This window comes from Rhinolophus ferrumequinum, chromosome 16, assembly GCF_004115265.2.
Source record: "Rhinolophus ferrumequinum isolate MPI-CBG mRhiFer1 chromosome 16, mRhiFer1_v1.p, whole genome shotgun sequence".
Classification (NCBI taxonomy): domain Eukaryota; kingdom Metazoa; phylum Chordata; class Mammalia; order Chiroptera; family Rhinolophidae; genus Rhinolophus; species Rhinolophus ferrumequinum.
In genome coordinates, this window is record NC_046299.1 from 21637486 (window position 1) to 21655646 (window position 18161).

The 18161-nt window shown below is 54.0% G+C and overlaps 1 protein-coding gene across 3 annotated transcripts in view; it reads left to right on the top strand.

Moving 5' to 3' along the window:
• SH3PXD2A (SH3 and PX domains 2A) overlaps positions 1 to 18161 on the top strand; it is a 225781-nt gene that overhangs the window by 126549 nt on the left and 81071 nt on the right. For all 3 annotated transcript variants that reach the window (XM_033130666.1, XM_033130663.1, XM_033130665.1), the window contains exon 6: positions 15188 to 15216. In XM_033130666.1, the coding sequence (XP_032986557.1) occupies positions 15188 to 15216 (29 nt within the window). The remainder of the gene's footprint in view (positions 1 to 15187; positions 15217 to 18161) is intronic.

Here is an 18161-nt window from a genome sequence, read left to right on the forward strand (position 1 = left end):
CTGTGACCCCAGCCCCAGACCAAGTCCTGAAGCCCCCACACCCCCCAATACATGACCCATTTATCACACGGGAATCCCCCGCCCCGGCCCAAGGCTCTTGCTACCAGAGGTTGTTTGGATGAGGCCGGGCTCAGTACTTAGGGCCACGGGAGATTTTTTTCTCTTTTCTAAACAGCCTTATTGAGGTATAGTTTACATAATATAAAATTCACTCATTTCAAGTGTACAATTAATCCAATGATTATTAGTAAATGTACAGAGTTGTGCAGCCATCACTGCAATCTAATTTTAGAACTTCTCCATCACCCTAAAAAGATCCCAGAGGGAGGTTTTTAATTCTTCACCAACTCCAGGGTTTAGGAACCCCACTGGCACCGTTACCCTTGGCTCCTGTCTGGGAAGAGGAAATATGTGTTCCTGGGGTCTGAGTTCTTTGCCCATCTGTGTGCCGCTCTGATTTCTAGACCTTCCAGTACTTCCAGCTGCATGACCCCCACACAAATTGCCTAATAGCCCGGGGACGAGGCCTGCCTGGCCCTCCCCATGCAGCTCTAAGGTTGACTGGCCATTGGTGGGGACCCAGGCCTGAGGGGCGCGGGTACCCATTTCAGTGGGCACCTTCCCTGCCTATTGATTCCACCAGACCACTGGGTGTTCACCTTGAACTTTATCCCCACCCTCCAGGAAGTACACACACAGTTTAGCTCCACAGGCTACACCAACTTCAGTGCTTACTTTCCACGGAGCAGCGTGGAAGGCTCGTGGGTGCAGGCAACAGACCTAGGGCCACGTGACTTGCCCAGCTGATAAGTGACACAGACAGCTAGAACCCAGGCAGCCTGACATGAGAGCTTGGCTTTCGCCTGTCCTGCCTCTCCTCCAAGCTCCTTAGGTATTTAGCACACTGCCTGGCACGTGCTCGTCATAAGTGGGACCTGCTATTACTGTTGCTGTGGTTGAGGGGCTAATGTGTGCTGGAGGAGAAGCCAAAGGCCAGGCTTACCAACGCCCACACAACCGTCACCACGCGGCTTGCGGCTACGTGGGTTTGCAGTGTCTGCAGCCATCGAAGCAGCCTCTCCCATTCTGGCTGCGTCCCATTGAGTGGCAGGCGGGGAAGGTTAGCCCCAGCCTTCAGGGTCCAACGTTCCTGACATCCTCCAGCCCAGCGAGTCGCACTGAAGTTCTCGAGTAGCCCTCCAGTAGCCCAGAGAACACGATTTGCCTGAAGTCACCCAGAGAAACTAGACTAGCACCAGGTTTTTTGACTCGAAGTCCAATGCTCTTTCTGGCCCTCGGAAACCTTCCCGTCAGATTTCCAGAGCATCCCAGGTGCTGGTGCATGGAAGGGCAGAGTTGAACCCTCCCCTGCATGGAGACTTGAATAGGAGCCTGACTGAGAGGCAGGGAGAAGGGGCTGGCTGCTCTAAACGTCCAGGGAAGCGGGAGCAGGGCTGCAGTCAGGTCTGATTTAATTAGGTAGAGGCAGGCTCCTCATTAGAGAAGGCTGTGCCTGCCAAACCGGAGAATTAAAAGGTTGATAACTGGGAGTACCCAACCCCCACCCCAAGCAGGAGAGGGCAACTGTGAGCCTGTCTCACGTGGCCAGAGATACATGGAGAGACCTGTCACGCTACAGGCAGGCAGTCACTTCAGGCGGGGGCCAGAGGACGTGGGTTATCACCACACTGGCACACACACAGCATGTCTGGATAAAGCCCCCATTGTGTTGGGCACTGTGCTAGGTTCTATGGGCCAGAAATGAGGAGAGGTAGGTGTCTCAGTTTGGAAGCTTCCAGAAGCAAATCTGGGAATGAAGATTTGAACCCAGGCAGCTTATTTGGGAGGTGATACCAGAAGATTCCAGTGGGGGAGTGAGGAAGGCAGGGGAGGGAAGGCAGCCAAAAGTGGTGCGTTATCAACCAGCTACTGGGGCTTCATTCTGCAGGGAACTTTGGAAGCCAGCGAAGAACTCTGGGCTGCAGGACTGTCCTACCCAAGGGTGGGTGCTGGGGCAGTTATGCACCCACTGCTGTTTCTTCCTCCAGCTCTCCTGTTCTCCCTTCACCCTTCTCCAATCTACTTCCAAATAGCAGCCAGAGGGAGCTTTTCAAAAAGCCTGTGTAAGCTAACACCGGCATGGCTTTCCACTGTACTTAAGATGACTTCCAAGAGCTTCCAGGTGGCCTGCACCTCCCACCTCTCCTCCCCTCCCCCTGCCCCGCCCACCTCAGCCCTTCCAGCTGCCTCTCAAGCTCCCCATTAATCCTCACCTCTTAAGAGAAACCTGCTTTCTTTCTTTCTCCATCTCTGCAACCTTTTCATTTTCTTCACAGCTTTTAACCCAGTTTATCAATTTGCTTTATTCCCCTGTTCATTTCCCGCCCCCCCGGGCAGGGGAAGAGTCTGTTTTACTTCACTCTGTGACCCCAGGACCTGGCGCATAATAGGTGCTCAGCAAATGCTTGTTGATGGACAGAGAAGCGCTGCAGGGAATCAGGACAGAGCCTGGCAGCTACAGGGAAGGTCCACTCTAGCCTGGGCTCTAGGGCCAAGGCCCTTTGTCACTAAGTCCTGAGTTTCTGTAACAAGAGTGAGGAGAGTGGACTGTGGTTGCGAATATGCGCAAGGCCTGATGTCTGCCCTGGTTGAAGCGCTCAGGAAGGCCTGCCTGGAAGGGCCCGTCCCCTGTGGTCCTCTTCCCAGGAGGCGAGACTGACCAGTGCCCCAGGTATGAAGGAGTGAAGCAGGCCCAATGGAGATGCCCAGACCAGGAGTGCAGGGGGCCTCGGAGAGGGAGGGAGACCCTTGGGGACTGGGGCTGTGCAGAGAAGCCTGCCTGGGGGAGCCAAACCGCCACCTGGACTTGGATGCTGAGGGAGGGGTAGAGACGGGGAGGGAGTGGGCTGGGCCGAGGGGGGCTTGTGAGTGTGTGCTTGGGGCTTCTGAGCAGACATGGGTGGGCAGGGGTAGGGGTGGCGGGTGTTCATGGAGGTCAGCAGGGTGGGGAGGTCAAGAAAGAGACGGGAAAGATCGTGTTGGTTCTAAGCGTGGACTTAGGAGTCAGCCAACACCGGGTTCAAATCTCAGCTCTGCCACTGGGCTATTGAGTTAAACTCTTTATGCCTCAGTTTCCTCATCTGGAAAACGAAGGTAATGATAGTATCTTGTTCTTGGGGTGGTCAAGAGAATTGAGATAAAGTATATGAAACACATAGTCAGCATTTCCTGGGCACACACATGCCCTTGTTCTCAGGCTTGGGCCCCCAGGGGAGACAGGCAAAGGAGGCGGTGAGGCATTGTACCCCAGCTGGGGGAGGAAAGATACGCATGTGAAGCAATAATGCAGGATGTCAGCAAGAGTATGCAGGCTCACTGTGATGCCACGGTGGTTTCCATGACAACCCTGGGTGATGTCACAGACAGGATGGAACACAGGAGGCTAAAGCCATCCTCATAAATGGACAGGAAGCGAACTGAGTCATCAGAGACTGCTCAAGCCCTTTTGTATTTTACACAAATTGACATCCGTGTTTGCTGACCTATTTGTAATTATCAGGGAAGATCTGGAGGAAGTGGCACTTCCACGGGGCTTTCCTGGGGGAAAGGGACGGGAGGGCAGAGATTCAGGGTCTGCCTGGAGGACAGCTCAGGATAACACTGCAGCTCTGGCCAGCCCCCCAGAACCACCCGGCGGCCCTGAGCCTGGTTGCCCGTAGTCAGAGCATTCGTGCATTCATTCAGCCCACACCGATTGTGCCAGCCCTGTGCTCGTCCTGGGGAGATGTCACAGTTCTGCCTCGTGGAGCCTAGAATGGAAGTGGAGAGGAAAGAACAGCAAAGTCATAATAGTAATGGTAAAAGCTACAAAGGAAAGGGACAGTGTGCTGTACTAGTCTAGGTTTGCGGGGGAGCTGGGGGTGTGGGGTGCTGGGAAGTGGCCTTAAGCGGGGGGCTGAAGACGGGAAGGAGAGAAAGTCGGAGGGGCGCAGAGCCCAGGACAGCCTTGACCCAGCATCACGGGCCCAGAATTGACAAAAACTGCTGAGAGAAACAGCCTCTCTGGAGACAGTAAAGCCTGCCCCTAGTGAAGCCAGGCTATCCTTGGGCTGCAGACCCAGGCACGTATCTTCTGAGTGGTAACCAAAGGGCAGAGCCTCCAAGAAGCAGCCTGGGAAACAATATGTCAGCTCTGGAGTGTGTGTGTGTGGGGGGGGGGGCGGGCGTAAGAATGAGAAGAAAGCACTGAAGTTGTGACCTCCCTAAGAAAGTGCATAGAGCAGGGTGGTGCGGTTTAGGTATTCCCGACCCCGAGTCTGCCTCCTTTTATCTTTCTCTTCCATACCTATTCCTGATCCAGCTTATCTGTCTGGATGTTACAGGTGTCCTTATCAGCCACAAGGTGGTCAAGTATTTGCGTGCCAGATTAAGGCAGCTTGGGCTCAGATCCTGCCCTGTCATTCACAAGCTGTGTTACTTTGGGCAAGTTACATACCCTCTCCGACCCCGTAGTTCTCTTCTGTAAAATGGGCAGAATAAGAGAGCCTGACATCTAGGACTGTTGTGAGGATAAAATGAGCTGATGTGTGTCAAGGGCTTAGTTTGGTACCTTTATAATGCAAATGCTTGAAACGTGTATCATTCTTGCTGGTTATAGTATTAGTAATAATAATAATGAGAGTAGTAGCAATAATAGCAGTATGACCCTGACTGTCCCCTCCCCCACTTTGGGAAAGAGGGATTATTCAGGGTGGAGGGACTTCTCAGTGGTGACTCCCCGCAAGGCCTGACCCACTCTCCCTTCCCCCTCCCCATTTCCCACCTTGCTCTGGGATTCAAGGGTTCATGCCTGCTCCAAAGCCTCAGGGGACTTCTTGGTGGCAGAAGCTCAGCTGTTATTACATAGTGGAAGATGGAAGTGGCAGCCCAGGGCTGGCCCGCTGGGATCTGAAATGCGTGTCCTGGTGAACAGCATCTTGGCTATAGTTAGAACTGGGCTGACCTAGAGAAAAGAGAGCAGGCCCAGTGCTGACAGAAGGCTGCTTACAGGGGGATTGGGGTAGGAAGCTGTCACCCAGGGCTCCCAGATGGCCCCTCCTGCAGCAAGAAGGACACAGGCCTGTCTGAGGCCTGGAGCTGGAGTCCTCTTTGCAGAAGTCAGATGGGGCTCAGACCTATGCCCTCATTTTTTCAGTCAAGGAAACTGAAGTACAGAGGGCCGCCATCCTCCAGGTCTCACGACCCCATGCTCCTTATTAGACCCTCTCTCTCACGTGCTGCTCAGGGAGCCAGTTGGAAGACCCTTGAGAAGCCCCCAGCGCAGCCTGGGCCCAGGCTGGCCCAGAAGCACCCCGAGTTCCCTGGGCGCACTGCCGTGGGCAGACAGTCCTTTTGTCCTGCGTTGCTAGTGTGCGCTGCGCAGAATGTGGGGGCCACCTGCCCCTTCGTGGGGCAGCCTCATTATGTCGGCCGCTTGGTCCAGCAGTAAGGACGAGGATCCAGGCTTGGCTGTCACTCCCGCTGCTTCAGATCTGTGAGGGCCAAGGCCCGGTAGCCTGAGCAGTGGGAATTCCTGGGGAAAGTGAAAGGAATAACGGTCGTTCTGATGGAGTTGAACCCCTCAGTCCTGCTATCCCCCAGCCACGTGGTCTTGGCAAAGTGGCTTTACCCCTGTAAGCCTGGGTTTTTTTCTTCATCTCTAAACAGACACCCCAAGCCTTGGCCTACCCCACTGAGGCCAACCAGACTAGTCTCCTCACATCCTTGCCAAGCTCCTTCTCTAGCCGCCCCCCACCCCCAGGCCTCGCCCAGCCTGTCCCAAGTGGTTCATTTCACCTACAAGTCTTGGCTCCTCCAGAGAGCACCCCTCCTCCCCGGGTTAAGCCAGCAGAGCTCTGTGACTGGCAGGGGGGGATAAAGGAGTGGGCCGGAGGCTCCGTGCATTCACTCACCTTTATCAAGCCTCACTGCGCACCAGGTGCTTAATCTGTGTTAACCTGTTTTATCCTTTACTTAGATGGGTCCTATTGGTCTCTTCTTTTTATAGAATGGCAATGAAGACAGAGACCCTAAGTAATCCTTCTGGCAGAGCTGGGATTTGTGCCCAGGCAGCTACACACACACACACACACACACACACACACACATCCCCCTTTAAGCCCAATTCAGGCCATTGGTCAAGGCAACGTTGTCCAATGCACTAGCCAATACACTATGGTTATTTTAATTAAAATTAAAGAGGATTAAAAATTCAGTTCTTGGATCACACTAACCACATCTCCAGTGCCCAACAGCCACAGTGACTGGTGGCTAGTGCAGATAGAGGCCATTTTCATGGATGGTCATTGGGCATCTCTAGGTAGGGCATCACTAGGTGTTGGGGGCAGAATTGTGACACTCAGTGCCATTGGGGATCAAAATCAGAGTGGACTTTCTGGAGGAGGTGCCCCTCCCTGAGCCTTGGAAGGTAGTGAAACACTAGAGAGGGCAGGAGGGTGTGTCTAGTGGCTGTAAGTACAGACAGCTCTGAGTTTGCAGCCTTCAGCCTTACTGTTCCATTGCTAGCTGTGTGGCACCAGGCAAGTTACTTAACCTTTCTGAGCCTCTTCTGTAAAACGGGCCTAAAACACCTTCCTCATAGACAAAGCAAATGTTACAAGGCCTGGCTCAGCGCTTGCGCATTTGTGATATACAGTGCAGGAAACTGGGAGATGCAGGGTTCTCTCACTGTCAGAGGCAACCACATGAGTTCTAGGAGCCCAGGCCTTCCCAGGCAGTGCAAGTAGGCTAGGTGCCTAGGGGAAACTTGGGGCCCTGCTCCCAGCATGCTTCCCATGGAGGCCGAGGCAGAAATAAGCACAGCTGGACCTTGGACAGACTCCTGGGCCTCTGTGGGAAGCAGGGCCCAAGCTCCCAGCTTCCCTGCCCCAGCTGGAAAATTAGGCCAGGGCTGGGGAGTGAGGGGCCCACAGCCAAGGAGCAGTCAGAGATCTGCTCAGCAGTGGGATCCTGGTGTCTGTCTGTCTGTCTGACACACACACACACTCACACACACGATCCCACATCTATCCTGCCCTTGCACCTTTGCTCACATCATCCCTTCCGCTCCAAATCTCTTTCCTGCCTCTGCTGTTTCCAAATATTCATCTTTTTCAAAGGCAGCTACAGTGCCCCCTCTTCTAGGCAGCCCTCCCCGACTACCCCAGACGACTCAGACTTCCCCTTCCTGGGAATTCCTATACAACTTATCCTTTTGATGGGGCTGTGGGGCCCCTAATCACAAAGTGACTTCATGGCTTCTTTTCCTGGGTGTTTGTCTTTTCTCTCCAACTAGCTGTGTGTTCTGTGAGCACAGAACTGTGTTTTCCACCACTCTTCTGTTCAGACACAGGCTGAGCTATAGCAACCCCTCAATTAAGGGAGGGATGGAGGGAGGGAGGGAGGGAGGGAGGGATGGAGGGAGGTAGGGATGGGTGGATGGACAAATGGACTTGGAGAGAGACAGGAAAGGCCTCCAAACATGGAAGACCCTCCTTGCCCCTATCTTTAGGGACTTTGTAGTTGAACCCTATCACCGCATTTTGTCACTGCTTTTTCTGTGGTTTCCCAGGTTTGGCATGCAGTCCCCAGAAATCCAGGGAGCCCCATGGCCAGGACGAGCCTGGTAGAGGAGAGAGCAGGAGCTCAGATAGCCTGCAGGGAGCTCGCAGCATTCCATGGCCTGTGGGCCAAATGGCTTCATTTCCCCTCTAGGAAACCAGCTTTTGTTGGCCCCCCATCTTCCCTCTTATTAATCACTATCTGGGTGGAACTCCTTGGAGAACTCCTCAGGTGGGAAATCAGGCCCATTTGTTTTCATGGTGCTGAGTTGGTGCCGTGGCAACAGAGCCAGAGTCCAAACCTCTGAGGGCGGGACAGTCAGCACTTACTATATTGTGGCCGCTATCCACACACCAAATCTAGCCCCTCTTGTGAACCCAGGCTGTTGGTCAGGGGTCCTCTTCAAGTGCCAGATGCCATTCTAAGAGCTTTGTACATCATCCCAGGTAATCCCCCAACAACAACAAAGGAACTTTTTATTCCCTTTGACAACTGAAGGTATAGAGAGAGGCTAAGTAACTTGCCTGTGTCATGAAGTGGTAAGTGGCTGAACGAGGCTCCTCCCCACCCATCTTCTTAACCCTCTGCTCTGAGGCCTGGACGTGGTGGAGCTGTCCCCGGGCTGCAGACACGCTCAGGGCCTTTGCCCAGAATGGTGAGTCAAGTCAGAGAAGACAGATAGACAGACAGTGCTTTGTCCTTTTGCTATGGATGGAGCAATGGCAAAGATCCTCTGGGACGCTCAGGACATAAACACAGTGCCTGGCGGCTTTCTGGGGTCTGCCATAGCCATAGCATCGGCCACTCTGGGACACAGCCTGGATAGGGGGTTGGGGGGAACCTAAGACCCCTGCCCTCCCTGGGAATTCAGCTTTTGCGCCCCGGGCAGGAATTCCGGCCTCTCTGGACTGTCCACATGGTCACAATGGGGCCCATTCTCAGAACCCTGGAAAACACAGCTTCTGAGGAGAAAGGACGGATTCTAGTTGGACACAAGGGCTCTCAGTGCCACAGTGTAGATCAGGGCGCAAGTGGGGGCAAAGAACAGCATTCATGCTCCCTCCATCTGTCTTTCCTGGAGGTCGCTGCCCCTTGAGACCATTCCGTGCAAAGGCTGTCAAGGGGCAGAACAAAAGCCCAACTAGGGGCTAAGCAGGGTGGAAAAACACCCCAGCGTTCTCCAACCTTGGCTGAAGCCCCTTCACTCAGACCCTCCGTGCCCAGCTTCTGAACAAACATGCTCTGTCTCACTGTATTGGTTTCACAGGGAATTAACAGCCCCCGAGGACACTCAGGGTAGCTCATTTTAGATGGGGAAACTGAGAATTTGTCAGTGTTTTTAAAACTTTTGCTGCTACTGTAAGAAATTTCACATCACAATCCAATACAGAGAGAGAGACAGGAAGAGATCTGAAACCAAAGTTTCACAAAACAATATTTAAACTTACTATGGGTGACTCGATTTTTCATCTGTTCTTTTTAAAATGCTTATTGGGATACACTAAATTGATTGCAGAATTCACTAATGGGTGACAGCCTGTCGCTTGAAAAAGCATTAGTTTGAAGCAGCTTGTCCTGGTCCACCAGCCACTGGGGCAGAGCCAGGCCCAGAACCCGGGGGTGACATCAGTGCCAGACTCGCCACAACCTCTTCTCCTGCCCCACCCCCTAGCTGTCTACCTGGCCTCTTAACAAAAATCTTCCTCCAGCGTGCCTTGACATCACTCCCTGATTCTGAAACCTTCAGGAATTCACAGCTGGACGTCAGAGCCTTGCCTTCCCCTGCAGCCTGGCCTTTCCCTCCCCCTGCTGGCTCACCCTTTCCAGTTCAGTTCCTCTGGTTGGAGCTGTGTTCTTGCTTCTAGAGTTTTCCTCTTTCTACCCTCTCCATGGATCCAACCTCCCTGATGGATCCTTCAAAGCTGCCTCGTCTAGGAAGCCAACTTGGATGCCATACAGCCCTGGGATCCATCTTCTTTCTGCTCTTGGAGTATCACCACTCTTAGGCTCTCAACTGAGGTTGTCTCAGAATGTCAGGTTTCTCACTGTGCTATGGGGTCCCCCAATCACCCTAAATTTTCAGGTCAGAAACATGACGTGTTTTTGTGTGTGTGCCTGCACAGGCCTTTACAAGATAGCCAACAATGGGAACTGGAAAAGTGCTTATTGGTTGATAACAGCAGCCAAAATCGTCATTACATACCTCAAGGGCTCCACGTCACTCCCCTGGTCAGGGGTGCATACCAAGTCCCGCAGCCCCCATATTCTAGGTACCACCCATGCCCTGAGACCACTTGGCGGTCAAGGTCACTCAGAGCCGCCTGGTCTCGAGCAGTTCTCAGCGGCAGCAGGCCCTGCAGACAGCCATCCTGAGCCAAGCAGCCAATGTCAGCCAGCAGACAGGAGGTGAGAACATCAGGCTGGAAGTTGGTGCGTGCCTGTCTTCCTCTGCCAGGACACTCGCTGATGGGAGTGAGAAGGGAGCAGGAGAAGGGGGGACGCAGACAGCAGAGGACAGGCCCAGTAGCACTCAGAATTTCACCTAGCAGGACTCCACGTCCTTCCACAGAGCGGGCCCAGCCAGACTGGGCTTCCTTTCCTACTTCATCCCTTGCCTCAGTGGTTCTTCCTGGCCTTGCCTCTCACCCTGGGAACACTGATAGGCAGGATGGCCGTTTCCTTTCCCCAGCGAGAGCCTGCTTCTGCTGCTTGCATATCCTTTCCTTGTAGTCCAATCCCTGGTGGGCCTCCGTGTGGGGAGCACGCTGGGTCAGGTCTGTCATTGTAGCTTCATGCGCCTAGGCAAGCCACTTCAACCTTCAGGACCTCAGTCTCCTCGTCCATAAAATGGGTTAACACCACCTCGACCTACTTCAGAGCCCTGAGGTCAAATGCCTGCTGGGAATTTTCAAGAGAGGGCAGAGGATAGGGAGGCATGTGCAAAAACAGGTGGCCAGCACACAGGAATTGTTAAATGCCTTTCCTGCCCCCTTTTCCAGCCTCTCCCTCTTTGCTGTCTCCAACCGCTGCCCTTTACTAGAATGTCTGGGGAAGGAGCACAACACCAAGAGAAATGAAAAGGGAGGGAAAGGGAAGATGACCCTTCTGTCATCACAGAGTCATCACAGGAAGATGACCGTGTATCATTAGCATGAAAACGCCCGTCTCTTGGTTTGGGGCTCTGAGAGTTGGCCACTACTTGGGACATTAAATGCATCCTAGTAAATGAGTCCAAAGCAGCCAATTCCTATGGGTCAGTGTCATCCTGAAAATATGATTGTTGCCAGAAGAGCCCAGATCAAACGTTCAGGGTGTAGAAACAGGCTTTTCCTGGGTGGACAGCGCTAGCCAGAGACCCTGGTTGTTTTCGTGTCTGTGAAAGCCCAAAATGGCTGAAAATGGGGCTGGAATCGCCCCTGTTGGGCACTGCACTGCCAGTGTCGTGGTGAGGTCCTTAAGAAGAAGTCCCTTCCTTTTGTTTAAGGGGGCTCTGCAGGGCCCAAGTTTAAGATTTAAACATGCTTTGCCATTTGGGTAGCAACGGAAGTGGAGTCAGGTTCAGGTATGAAAGAATAATAAAAAGACAAGTTATGCAGCATTTTCTGTGCTGGGCACCGTGCCAGCCCTGTTATGCATCCTGTATGTTTCATCTTCCCCAAATCCGAAGGGGCTGGTGTGCTTATCATCCTCATTTTGTAGATAGAAAAATAGAGGCTCAAGAGGTGAAGCAGGTAGCTCAAGATGACCACTCGGCAAATGGCACAGAGTTGAACTTGAATTTGTCTGCTTCCAGAACCGCCTATGGACCTCACTCAGAACCTCATCCTATGAGGAAGAGCCAAGAGATGCACTGTTTGTATCACAGTGGGCGGGGGGTGGAGAGGGAGGCCTCAGGAGTCCCGTTTCAATGGGGGAGTGGTGGTGCTGGGTAGGAGGAGCTGCACACATCTTCCCCAGCCAGGCCAGACCTGTGGACCATGGGGTGACCAACTGTCCCAGTTTGTGTCTTTCCCAGTTTGAGTCCTGGAAGTCCCATGTCCCGGTTTACCTGGGATGGTTGGTCACTACCCATGGTCTTCGTCATTCCTGGACCAGTTGCAGAGAAGGCTAAGGGGCCTGACAGAGCCTAGTGAGGACACAGCCTGGGAGGCCGTTTTAATTACATTAACTTCTGGAGACACTAGAGGGAGACGCTGGCCCTCGCCTCCCCTCCCTTCTTCTTCCCGTGGCTCCCCGGGAGATAGTGATTCAGCAGCCGGTCAGAAGCAGGCTAGACTGTGACCCACCCGGAATCACCGGCGAGTGGGGGCTGTCAGCGCCAGCTCAGGGCACAAACGAGCGAGGAGCGGAGGGGAGGGCGATCTTGACTTGTTCGAGAACTGGACCCCAACAGAGGGCCTGCTGTCCTGCGCAGGCCAGGACTGGTAGCAGGGCAGTGGGAGGTGGGCGTGCCAGAGGCGGGGAGCCCTGCCCTTTTCTCTCCATGCTACAGTCTGCGAGGGATGGGGGAGGCCCAGCCACTGGATACCTAAGCTGTTTCTCAGCATATTCAGCAGCTAAAAATACGAGAGGGCTTATGCTAAAAGATGCCCAACCGGAAACTGCCAAGAGGCTGGAGGCCAGATGCTGTGAACGGTTCCTGTTCCTGCCATTCCCTCTGTTCAGTCAGAGCCCAGCTGCCCCACTTCGCGGATTCAGCTTCTACTCCATTAACTCCGTGTGCTTCTCAGGCCCCAGGGCCTTGCGTTCCCCTCCCTCCCCTGCACCCAGAGCTCCAGGAGGTGGCAGTGCTTGGGATCTTGTCTTTAGCTCCCCCAGAGCAAGGCCTGGGTTCTTAGTGCTCAATCCCAGCCTTACCTACTCGCTGTAAAACCTTGAACAAGTTGTCTAGCTTCTCTAAGCTTTGCTCTCCTCACCTGCAAACTGAGGCACCACACCACCTGTATGTAGGAAGGGCTGTACTCTGGTTGAAGGACAGGCCGGCCAGGGGATTTGTCTGGAAGCTGCTTTGGCACTGCCGGTACCTTGTTCTTACCAAGCATAAATGTTTCTTAGGGATCTGGTGGAGATTATAGTGTGGGGACTGGAGCACCCCTTGGCACCACTGCTGTCTGCATGTCAGGATTGTAGCAAAGCGGGTGGAGACTGTAGTGGGCCTGAGGCTCTCAGCCAACGCTGGCCCAGGGGGCAGACAGTGAAGTCGGTGGGAGTGGGGCCCAGACGATCCCGTTGAATGACCAGGCTCAGCTGCTGACCCAGCATGGCACCGAGGAGGCTCTCAGCACCTATGAATGATGTCCCTCTCTCATTCCTGAGCCTCAGTGTGCACCGGTCACAGGATAATGACCTGCCTGCTTCCCCCCTGGGGCTGTTGACAAGCTCAAAAAAGAATCCTGGGCAGCCTGCAGTTGCACAGACAGGGACAGACAGGCCATCACTGTGAGGAGTTCACTGTCTGAACTACTGGCAGCCAGGGGATGGTCAGTGGGCCATTTTAGTCCCAGGCCCAGGGTCTTCTCCTGCAGGATTGAGGGGAGGACGAAGGAGGGGGGAGGGGTATCAGAAAGGGCAGCTCCTCCTTTCCCTGCCCTTCCCCAGGCCTCAGTCTGCAAAAGCAAGCCTGAGAAAAGAATTCCCTCTCTGGGAGTGGCAAGTCTGCTGGGCAAGGATGAAGTCACCATACAATGCTCTCCTCTTCCTCACTGGGAATTCTCCCCAGGAGTGAGCATCCAGGAGCACAGCCAGGCCCTCTGGGACATGTCCTCTCCCAGGCTCCCTTCTGCCCCAAGGAGATAAGCATGCCCTTCCAGGGTCTGCCAGGTGCGGGGAGGGGCAGGTGGTAACTCTCCCACCTTCCTCATCCTTTCCCAGGCAACAGATTCACCAGGTCCTCCACCCCATCCACACTGCAGTTTTCATTCCTGTCAGTAGGCTTGTAAACCACTGCCCTTCCCCACGTTGGGTGACCTTGAGCAGTGGCTGAACCTGTTTCCTCATCTGTAAAATGGGATGATAGGACCTTCCTCTGTGTGGATGTGAGGATTGAAAGAGGCATGAAATTGCAAGGGGGTGCTCCAGCAGGAGGGTGGGGTAGAGGGAAGGTATTAGAAATGCAGGTCCCTTGGCCCCAGCATTCCCATTCACTGGGTTCTGAGCCCAAACTTTAGGAGACATAGGAGTCTAGGGGAGGGGAGGGAGGGGGTCACCCTTGGCTGTGCCGGTGAATCAACTCGGAGCTTAACAAATGTCCCAAAAGCCCAGGCTACCCGCCAGACCTCCAGAATCAGAATCTCTGGGTCTCCATGAAGTTGACACTTTCCCTGTGAACCTGCTGTCCATCTTTGCAGCAGACAGACCTCGCTGGCCACTTGGCTTCTACCAAGGCTCACAGTTGGCATTTTCTTTGATTCCCCAGGGGAAATGAAAGGCATTTCCTCTAGTCTCCAGATAGGTCCCCAGCCATTGTCTCCTCAGCACTTAACAGAACCTCCAGCATTTATTTATGGGGCCCACAAGGCTCCCCAGAGGATGGATGAATGGAAGAGGTGGTGGGAGGGGCCCACAGCTGGAGCAAGCACAGAAGGGTACCTGGAGGCAAGATTTGAGAAATAGCCAGATTCTGAATCTGGGTTAATTCCTCCGCTGGAGGGCAGGGCAGGCTCCAGGCTAGGGTAGTCCACGGCAGGTCAATGGAGCTGAAAGGTGTTGAGTTATTGCTAGTTGTAAGATTTGAACCCAGTGCTCACTTCTTCAGAAGGGAGCTCAACCTCCATTCCTACTGATCCTGGCCCCGCCAGTGTGCTCTTCTCTCAGCCCTACTGAATCCGCAGCCTATCCGTTCAACATACAGCCTACAACCAATGTTTAGCCATCACCGACCCCAGGCCCAGGAGATGTAGTGAGGGGAAACAAGCTACAGTGTGACCTCAGGGAGTTTGGTCCTAGGTGGGGGGGCAGACTTGAATAACAGGGTCACACAGATATGCAGTTACTTGAAGGCCACCTTGGAGAGTGGGAAGATGTCAAGGATGACACATTAAGGAGGTGACTTTTCAGTCGACTTAAAGGCTCAGAGGGCATGAGCTAGTGATGCCAAGAGTTGGGAGGGGAAACGCTGCAGGATGGAGCGGGGTCCCAGCGCAGGCAGGGCTTGAGTTCTAGCAACCACCCTCCAGGGCCTCAGTTTCCCTATTTACAAAGTGCGTGGGAACCTGCCTCGCCCTCCCGCATCCGCCTGGGATGGGGGAAGGTGCCTGGGAAAGGGCACGAACGGCCCATCGAGCCTCTTGCAGTCGGGCCGGCCTGGGGCGGGGCGAGGCGAGGTCGGGGGTGCTGGCGGCGGGCGGGGCGGGACGGGCGGATCGTGCCTGGCGGCCGGGCTGGCTGGGGACCTGCGGGCAGGCGCGGCGCGCTGTGCGTGCATCTGCGGAGCGCGCGGCTCCCCGGCAGCGGGGATCACATGAGCAGCGGCGCCGGGTACCCACCGCAGCCTGCCCGTGGGCGCCCTGACGCCGCAGCCCTGCAGCCCGGCAGCCCCGGGCCCCCGCGGAGCGCTAACCATGTCTATCTGTTGTTGCTTCTTTTTCAGGGACTATGGCAGTTCCAAGAGGAAATCAGGTAAGGGAGCCTCCGGGCGTTTTCCTCTCCAACCTCTCCTCCCGCTTTGTGCACGTGCCTCTCCGACCCTGCGGTGGACTTTCGGGGTGTGTGGGGTGGGGGGCAGGGGGTGTCCTTGCCTGCCCGCCCTGTGGTCCTTTGGGGCCAGGGTACTCCCTTCAGTTGTCGGGCTCCCCAGCCAATGCCCCTAAGATCTCTGCTGCTTGCACCTTCTCCCACTCAGTGCCTCAGACTCGCCCCTCTGGGAATAGGTGTGGGTGCATGAGGAGTGTGGAGGTGTCTCGGGAAGGGCCTAAGTCCCCACAACGTTGGCAGCGGATCTGTCCCCTCCCCCCCCCCCCCCCCCGCTGTGGTGCTCACTACTGGGCACTGCTGTGACTTCTCCATAGGTCCTTCCCGCGGTGCGGCGGTGATGGAAGGGTTAATAGAGACGCAGGGTTTTCCCTGAGGGAAAGTGGCATCCAGGACTGAAAAAAGGGGGGTCGTACTTGAGTGACTGAGTTTTTAGCGCATGCAGTGCAGACCTCCCCCTCCTCCAACTTTGAGGGGTTCTTCTTGCTGCGGGACTGGGGGCTTTGCGTGGTGGCAACAGAGACACGGGTGGGAGGGGTCCTACCCAACCTAGCATTGGCTGGGAGTTTTCCAAGGGTGTAGAGACAGGGAGAGAGGTGGGGCGAGTCCTCAGAACGCTGTGTGCTGTGCTGGGCGCTGTTGGCTGGGGTCAGAGAAGGAGTCTGGGTGGGGGCGCTGGGCTAGGCAAACGCCTGGGTGTAGCTGCTTGGAGGAGTTCGGGTTCTGTGTGTACGGATGTGGGACTGGGCGGACTGGAGCAATCTGTATTGGCACGTGTGTTGTCTGTACTTATGGGGGTGGTGAGTTATGGAAGTGGGCAGCCACCTAGGGGTCTGGCCCTTGGGGATATGGGAAGTGTGTATAAACACGTGGATCACGATAATGGCTCCTGTGGGGAGATATCTGTGTCCAACTGCCTGGGCTTGTGGATCGTTAGAGGTATGTATGCCCACATGATGGGTGGGATGTGAACTGGGGGTCGGTGTGATTGCATGGCATGTGCGTGTTTTTGAGTAATGGGTTCATATGTTTTGTGTGTACAAGTGTTTCCTTCTATGTTTATTGGGATGTGGAAAGTTATGTCCTGGTTTATTTACTGGGGGGCATGTGTTTATGTGGGGTCGTGTGGGTCTTCATAGTTGTGTGCCATGATGGTGTGTCTACTTGTGTGGGTGCATAGGCGTTGGGTATGAGTGCCAATGTGTTGGGCAGTATCTGGGTTGGAGTCTGTGTAGTGTCCCTCTTGGGGCACATGTGACTGTGAGATGACATGTGTGTTCACATCTCTGTCAGCTGGGGAGGGGGTGTCTCAGGTGTGCCTGCCCAGGAGGGCATTTGCTGCATGACCAGGAGGGTTAGCTGCGTGACGAACGTGAGGAGTTGCAGCATTATCTCAGCTGTCACTGGCTGTCAGAGCCCCAGGTGGGAGAACTGAGAAGGGACTTGTCTCCCCAGGTTGGAGAACTGAGAAGGGACTGTGTTCTGGCACATCCCCCTCTACAAGAGACTTGTCCTGGGCCTCAGACGTGTAGTGCATTGGTTGATCCCGGGCTTAGATTCTGGCCCTGTGTGACCTCATGCAAGTTTCATAATCTCTCTGCCTCAGTTTCCTCATTTTCTTTAAAACAAAGACAATAAGAGTATCTATCTCACATGTAGCACATAATAACTATATTATAGAAGTATTAGTCTATCTATCATCATCATTACTTTCTGAAGCCATGGGACCTTGGGCGAGTCCCTTCTCAACTCTGGGCCTCAGCTTCTCCCTGGAAAGTCAAGGGCTAGGCCAGACAACCCCTCAGGTCCCTCCACCCCCTGTCTCTGAGGGTTGGGTTCTGTGCTACTTCTTAAGCAGTGCAGGGCCCCACCCAAGGAAAACCTTCCCTGGTTTCTCTGCCTTCCCACTCTCAGGCCAGGAAAAGGATGGATGGAGGAATTTAATTTACATTGGTGTGCTTATGATAATGGCCACTTAGTGTCATGGTTAAAAGTGCCAGCTCTGGAGCCAGACAGCAGGATTTTAGAGCCAGGCTTTTCTCCTCTGAAAAGCCGATTTCTTACCATCTCTATGCCTGTTTTCTCTTCTGTAAATTGGGAATAATATTCATACCCATTGTAATGGTTAGTTTTATGTGTCAACTTGGCTGGGCCATGGTGCCCAGATAGTTGGTCAAGCATTGTTCTAGATAGTTCTATGGAGGTGTTTTCTGAATGAGATTAACATGTAAATCAGCGGACTCTGAGTGAAGCGGATTACCTTCCGTGATATAGGTTGGCCGCGTCTGATCAGTTGAAAGCCTGAATAGGACAAGAATTGACCCACCTGAGCAAGAGGGGATTGTGCCAGCAGATTCCCTTTGGACTTAAACTGCAACCCTTCCCCAAGTCTTCAGCCCGCCAGTCCACCACATCAGATTTGGGGCTCATGCTGCCTCCGCAATCCTGTGAGCCAGTTCAAACACACAACAACCTGTTTTGTTTCTCTGGACAACCCTGATTAATATACACCTCATATGGTTATAATGAAGATTAGATAAACGAATATGTGTAAATATGCTTAGAACACTGCCTGCAACCGAAAAGCTCTCCCAAAGTGCTAGCTACTATTATTATTTAATGAGCATTTACTCTGTGCTGGCAACTTTACATATGTTTCCTCATTTGCTGCTCAGAGCCACGTTGCATGGTGAGTGGGATTCCCATTTTGCAAATGAGGAACTGAGGCTCTGAGAGGGTGGTTGCCCAAATTCTGCGGCCAAGTGAAGGTTTCAGTGCAAGTTTAGCATTCCACCCTGCTCTGTCAGGAAGCTCAGGAAGCTTCCCAGGGTCCCTCCTGCCAGGGACATTTGCACAGAGAAAATGGATCCCAT